At 68.1% G+C, this 6,747-nt stretch overlaps 2 protein-coding genes across 2 annotated transcripts in view; both read left to right on the top strand.

Annotated features, from left to right (window-relative positions):
- EMIHUDRAFT_451490 (hypothetical protein) overlaps window positions 1–155 on the top strand; it is a gene marked incomplete at its 3' end in the record, with an annotated part of 1,609 nt that extends 1,454 nt beyond the window's left edge. Inside the window, exon 4 of the mRNA XM_005769227.1 lies at window positions 115–155. Within this exon, the coding sequence (XP_005769284.1) occupies window positions 115–155 (41 nt within the window). The remainder of the gene's footprint in view (window positions 1–114) is intronic.
- Window positions 156–3,782: 3,627 nt separating this feature from the next.
- On the top strand, window positions 3,783–5,949 carry EMIHUDRAFT_464283 (hypothetical protein; the record flags this gene model as incomplete). The annotated part of the gene is made up of 3 exons (XM_005769226.1): window positions 3,783–4,948; window positions 5,050–5,128; window positions 5,512–5,949. The coding sequence occupies exons 1-3, from the start codon at window positions 3,798–3,800 to the stop codon at window positions 5,947–5,949; spliced, it is 1,668 nt and encodes a 555-aa protein (XP_005769283.1). The 5' UTR covers window positions 3,783–3,797.
- Between the last annotated feature and the right edge of the window lie 798 nt (window positions 5,950–6,747).

Below are 6,747 nucleotides of genomic sequence, written 5' to 3'. Positions count from 1 at the left end.
CTGCGTCCGATATGAGAGGACGCGTCTCGCATTATTACCCAAGCACAGGACTTTTGCAAGCTCGTACGTCCTCGGCCCACAGTGCCAGCCAGGCGCCTGCCCGCGCTCACGCAGGCAAGCGCGGAGCCTGTAGCGTCTTCATCCTCGAACTGTAGCGTCTTCATCCTCGAACTGCAGCGACCGTCTGCCTTCCGTGCCCGGCGGCCCTTGTCGGCTCAATTATTTGCGCCACGGCGAAAAGAGCAGCCTGGCCGAGCGCTCTCACGCGCCGCTGCACGCGGCCGCCACGATGGTGGTGCCGCCGCCTGCATCTCACTCGTCATCACCGCCGTCCCGCTATGGGCTGGCACAGCCTCCACCTCTCCCAGATCTGGCCACGATGTGCGGTCAGTGGTGCTACACGTGCAAGCTTGACTGGTGCACGGGTAACCTGCAGTGGCTGCACAAGTGCACGCGACCAGCCTGCGTGGGGTGTCCCGAGTGTTTGCCGCCCTCGCCGCCGCCACCCTCGCAGATGCCTTTGTGGCCTTCACCCTGGCCACCCCCGGTGCTGCCACCGCCAACACCTCCTTCACCCACGCCACCTCCACCCAACCCCCCGCCGACTCCTCGGCTAGCGCCGCTGCCGCCGCTGTCGTCATCGGCGCCTCCTCCGCCACCCTCGCAGATGCCTTTGTGGCCTCCACCCTGGCCACCCCCGGTGCTGCCACCGCCAACACCTCCTTCACCCACGCCACCTCCACCCAACCCCCCGCCGACTCCTCGGCTAGCGCCGCTGCCGCCGCTGTCGTCATCGGCGCCTCCTCCGCCACCCTCGCAGATGCCTTTGTGGCCTCCACCCTGGCCACCCCCGGTGCTGCCACCGCCAACACCTCCTTCACCCACGCCACCTCCACCCAACCCCCCGCCGACTCCTCGGCTAGCGCCGCTGCCGCCGCTGTCGTCATCGGCGCCTCCTCCACCATCTCCCCAATCATCGACGGAAATCCCGTCAAAGCAGATGCCACTGCCACCAGAAGCTGCGGGTAGTACCGAAGATGGCAGCGGCGAGGATGGCAGCGGCGAGGAGGGCAGCGGCGAGGAGGGCAGCGGCGAGGACGGCAGCGGCGAGGACGGCAGCGGCGAGGACGGCAGCGGCGAGGACGGCAGCGGCGAGGACGGCAGCGGCGAGGACGGCGGTGGCGAGGACGGCGGTGGCACCATTGGCGACGCTGGCAGCGGCATCGACTTTGGCAGCCTCGAAGCCGGCAGCGGCCAGGCCGGCAGTGGCGAGCCAGCAGGCCCTCCACTGATGCCCTTCCTCCGCCCAGTCTCACCGCCGCCGCTCCCGCCGCCGCCTACACCGCCGCCACCCTCGCCCCCACCCTCGCCCCTACCACCAACCTCGCCACCTCCGCCGCCTTCGTCACCGCCGCCGGGATGTTCAGATCACATTGAGACGCAAGTCAACATGCAGAAATGGAATTTTAGCGGCCGCGATGAGAGGGAAAGCGACTGCCGTCATCAGTGTGACAACAAGGTTGGCTGTGAGTGCTACAAGTGGTTGCCTCCTGGCACTTGCGAGCTGTATCGCAACACCAACGGAGCCCCTCCACCCTCGCCACCGCCGCCACCTCCGTCGCCGCCACCTCCGTCGCCGCCACCGCTGTCGCCAACACCGCCGTCGCCAACACCGCCCTCGCCGCCGACTGTGCCGCCGCCGTCTCCACCACCACCCAGCTCGCCTCCCCCCTCACCGCCCCCGTCCACTCCGCCACGCGCCTCTCTGCCTCCACCTTACCCCGCCCCATCGCCACCACTGCCATCCCTGCCGCCGCCTTACCCGTCCACGCCACCACCCTCCATGCTGCCCCCATCGCTGCCATCCCCTCCGTCCACGCCGCCGTCCTCCACGCCGCAGTGTTCCGTCTCCCTCAGGGAGCAGCACAGCTCGGCGGACTGCAGCGAGGGAAGCACTTTTGGGTGCGACGGGCAAAGGATGTGGGTGAACAGCGGCTGCCGAGGGACCTTTCGCTGCAACAGAAGGTTAGTCCTCTGCGAGTCGAACAACAAAGCGTCTTGCACGAGATGGGCCACACCCTAGGGCTCGTGGGCTCCCTGGGGCGGTGCGGCCTCTGCTCCGCCGCGGACGGGTTTGCCTACAGTGCCAGCTGCACGCGCGCGCACGCCGAGTACGACAAGCTCGGCCTCGAAGTGCGCCTGGCCCTGGAGGAGGCGGGCGGCGAAGGCAAAGAGTGCCATCACTGGAGCGAGCACTCCTTTCCCGACCCGGTCGCCTCTGAGATCATGACGGGCTATTTTGAGGAGCACCTCGAGCAGCCCCTCTCGAGGGTGACGGTCGCGGCCCTGGCCGACCTGGGAGGGTACACCGTCGACTACGCCCGCGCCGACCCGTACCCACTCTCCACGCGCCGACGCCTCGACGGATCCAACTCGACTGTCCTCGCACCGACCACCTCGTTCACTCTGATTGGGCGCATCGCTCACGAAGATCCGATTGTGCTCCCTTCTACGTAATTTCGTACCAGTGGTGATACTGTTGTTTTCTGCGGGGCATGTTCCTTAGAGGGGGCGGGCCCCTTGAGCCTCGCGAGAGTGGTTGACGTTTACTAGCCCACCCGTGATGTTTCATATTAACCGCAGCCCTGGTGTGGACGGTTCTTTTGCGGTATCGCTTGATGTATCTCTCCATATCCGACGGTATCCCGCCATATCCCGCCATATCCCGCCATATCCCGCCATATCCTGCCCGCCTCACGCCGAGCAGCCCGGCCTCTCCGCGCTCTCCGGCCGCAGAGCGCGACGGCAAAAAAGAAACTTAGACGTGGCGTGTGCTCGAAAAGGGGAATGATATGTCTTTGAAGAACCAGCGCGGCGCCCGCGACGTCCGACGACAACCGTAGTCTTCCGTAGCCCGCAGCGCGAACTCGCGGAGCCTAGCGCAGCGCGAACTCGCCGTCTGAGCCTAGCGCAGCGCGAACTCGCCGTCTGAGCCTAGCGCAGCGCGAACTCGCTCCTGTTCATAGCTGCGCAACCCTAGCCTGCTCCATTTTCGCTGGGACGGCCCACGCGCGACTCCAGGCCGCGCCACCTGCTCTAGAGGCACGCACCGCAACAGTGCGGCAAAGCCTCGTTCCGCCCCCCCTCTCTTCGGAGGCCGACCTGCCTGATCTGCCAGCAGAGCTGCAGAGCAGCACCCTCCCTTACTCCCGGCCAACTCGGCCCGCCGCGCTGCCCCCCCCCCCCCCCTCCCACCCCCGTCTCCAGAGGTACCTGCCACGGCTGGCGGCCACGAGGGTCGCCTTGGGGCAAGGCGACCTCGGCACAGGCTGGCCGCACTCTTGGAGCACTTGGAGTGCAGTCATCAGCCTCACATCCAGGGCCGGGGAGCTAAGAAGCGCACCCAGCGGGCCGGATGATCGGGATCGGGCTACGGGCTAGAGAGCCCACTCCCGGGCGAGGGGTCGCGACTTTTTTTGAGCTTAGCCTTCGATGTTATGAAACAACGCAAGGCGGACATGGCATATCGCTCTCGGGCCCACAGACATCCCGCACACTCGCCGCACACCCGCCGCCCCCGCGCGCGCCCCACCCCGGCCGGGAGAGAGGGGAGTGACAGTTTGGGACGGCGACAGCCCGAGTATGTTGAGTCCTGGCTCAACAACGCAGGGTACAAGAGGGGGTGTCCGGCTCACAAGTCCGTCTCACCGCTCACCTTTTTTTTAGATTTGACGAGATTCATTCGCCTTCAGGGAAGCCCAGCTTTGGACGGCTGGCCCTGTGTACTAAGCGACAGGATGTGGGCAACGCCAGTCGACGGATCGTTCGCCCTAACAGCCTCGGGCTCGCTTTGCTTATTAACAGGGGCAGCTCTCATCTTCGCGCCGCCGCCACTCGAGCGAGCGCTCCTCCGTGGCTCCCACGTGCCGGCGAGTGGCAACGCCTCCGCTCTGGCGGGAATCCCTCCTCTTCTTGATTCGCCACCGGATATTCGGCTGCTCGCGCCACCAACCCGCCCGCCGACGCACGGAACCAAGGTGGCGCTGTGGGTGACGGACGTGGGCCACGCGATGCGACTACGATCGCGCCACAGAAGCCGCGCCACCCAAGCCTTCCGCGCCGGCCCACGCCGCTCACCCTTCCACACAAGCAGCGCCCGGGCGGACGTCCTGCGCAACTCGAGTGGCGGTGCTGGCATCACGAGGGCCCTGCCTCTCGTGAGTCCAGCGTGCGCTTCCAGCAGGGCCACAAGAGCCGCAAACACAAGCGCCTCACCGCTTCCCTCGCCTCCCCGCTCGCCTCTCGCCGATGCGCCTCCTCTGCTACGCCGGATGTGGCCGACGATTGCGCGGCCGCGGTGGCGTGTGGTGACGTCTGCTAAGAACGGCACCGACTGGCCCGCCGCCTCCCCGCCCGCCCCCCTCCCCCCTCCGTGTGTGGTAGCGCATGCGACCCCGACGCCGAGCCTCCCTCCGCCTTCGCCTCTCCTCGGTATGCCTGGGGTCGGAGCTGCGCACCGCCGCTCTGTCTCGGGCTCGCACCCTCGCCGCGAAGCGCATCCGGGCTGGCCGAGCGGCCCTGCGGGCCCCGGAACACCCAAGCTTGCGAGTGAGGTTTGCAGCAGACCACCCTCCTCCCGGCTGCGCGTCGGCCTGGAGGCCCTGGCAAAGGAGGCCGTGGCAAAGGAGGGGCTGGCCAGGGAGGGGCTGGCCAGGGAGGTGCTCGCGCTGGCCTGCGAGCTCGACGCCTCCGCCTCGGCGGAGCTCGCGTGGCTGCGAGGCGTCGCGTGCGCCTCGCTGCTCCTCGCTCTCTCCTCGGGCGCGGTCGCGTGCGGCGTCGTGTGGGCGGCGCGGCGCGAGAGGCGGGCGTGGCGCGCGGAGCGGCTGCAGATCCTGCTGCGGCACTTGCTCGCGCGAGGCTCGTCGGGCCGGACGGCGCCTCCGAGCCGGTCGCCCCTAGCTGAGAGCCGGAGCTCTGAGAGCCGGAGGATGCACGCACATGCCGCGCGAGAGAAAGAGGCCGCTCGCACACTGCCGCGGCTGGGCGCAGGGGAGTGAGCAAGCGCGGCTGCAACACCGAGGAGTGGGTCGACACCGCTGCGGACGCTGCCGGCTCCAAGTGGGTCGAGGTGACGGGGTGCGAGTACGAGGGCGACTCGAGCGAGGGAGACGCCTCCCCCGCCGCCTCCTCCCCCGCCGCCTCCTCCCCCGCCGCCTCCTCCCCCGCCGCCTCCTCCCCCGCCGCCTCCTCCCCCGCCGCCTCCTCCCCCGCCGCCTCCTCCCCCGCCGCCGCCTCGCCTGCAGCCTCGCGGGCCGGCTCTGCGGGCGGCTTCCCCTGGCTGCCGCTCGACGCCGCCCCGCCGGAGGAGGGAGTCGCTCGGGGCGGGCCCGCAAGCGGCTCGGGAGGCGAGCCGACGGAGCTCGCGTGCGTCTCCTCCTCCTCCTCGCCTCGAGTCTAAGCGACGCCCTCCTCCCCTTGTCTGCAGGCCGGCCGCCGTGGGCCTCGCAGCAGGCGCCGGTCGAGGCGTCGGACCCGGAGGACTCTTGGAGGTCCTTGCTGTGGACCGGGCCGCGCCGGTCGAGGCGGCCGGCGCTCGGCGGCGGCGGCGGCGGGAGCGGCGGCGGCGACAGCGGCGGCAGCGACAGCGGCGGCAGCGACAGCGGCGGCAGCGACAGCGGCGGCAGCGACAGCGGCGGCAGCGGCAGCGACACTTGCGGAGGCAGCTCCGACTTTACTGAGCCGCGCCGGTCGACGATCGAGTGCGGCGCCCTGGCGGAGGAGGGAGAGGGCGGCACGGTCTCGCGCGGCTCGACCTCCTCCCGTGTGGACTCTGAGCTGTCGCTCGACGACTTGTTGCTCGTGCTGCCGCGGCCCGGCGCGACGTTCGCGTCTGCGCCGGAGGAGGGCGGCTGCTCCTCCTTGCTCGAGGTGGTTGGGCACCGCGGCTGACCCTCCACCTCTTTTCTGGTGCTCGCTGTCCACTAACTAAGCGGAGACCACTCCGACCCGCGCATCTGGCCAATCGCAGTGGAGTATCCGAAGGACGACGCATCACGATCCGAGACTCGTAAAGGGGCGGCGCAGCTACGAGCCCCAATGCTTAGTTGCAGTGCCTCTGAGATCTGGTAGACCCGCGGTCCCTAGCGGCTCGATAGTTATTTGTGTATGATTATAATGTGATTTGTTTGCGTCTCTCGAAATTGTGAGCGCGCCCTCACATAATTATTTGATTCGCGCCCCGCGAGTCGTCTGGGCTCTGCCCCTCTGGGCAAACTGTGTGGGCTCCGGGGGGGAACTGGATCTGCCCCGGGCCCCGCTGGCGCCTAGCCCTGCGCCTAGCCCTGCGCCGCCCTGGCCGCTGCCCGCTCTGTGAGTCTGACTGTGAGACGTGTGACTTCTTAACGTAGCGGGCGGCCGTGGTGTTGAACGACGTCGTATACAAATGTTAATACAGACAGTGTTCCCAGTACCCGCAGAGTGTTCCCACACACTAACGAGTGAATAGTGCACAATACTTGAGTCTTCACAACGATCAGCAGATATATCCAGAGAGAAAGGCGGTCCCGCATCGCGCGCCCCCCGGGGTCTCATGTTCATGTTCGAAGCGCACGAGGCTGGGCTGGAGGAGGGTGTAGGGGGCGGGCGGTGCGGCGCTGGGCAGGGCGGAAACATGGGTCCTTGTCGACCGGATGTCTTGTCACGCGCAGCGCGGCTCGTTCAATCCATCCATGTCTAACTTCGCCACCT

Source organism: Emiliania huxleyi (genome assembly GCF_000372725.1).
Source record: "Emiliania huxleyi CCMP1516 unplaced genomic scaffold EMIHUscaffold_43, whole genome shotgun sequence".
In the NCBI taxonomy this organism is placed as follows: Eukaryota; Haptophyta; order Isochrysidales; family Noelaerhabdaceae; genus Emiliania; species Emiliania huxleyi.
The sequence above is the reverse complement of the archived record's forward strand: the minus strand, read 5'-3'. Positions and strand labels throughout refer to the sequence as shown.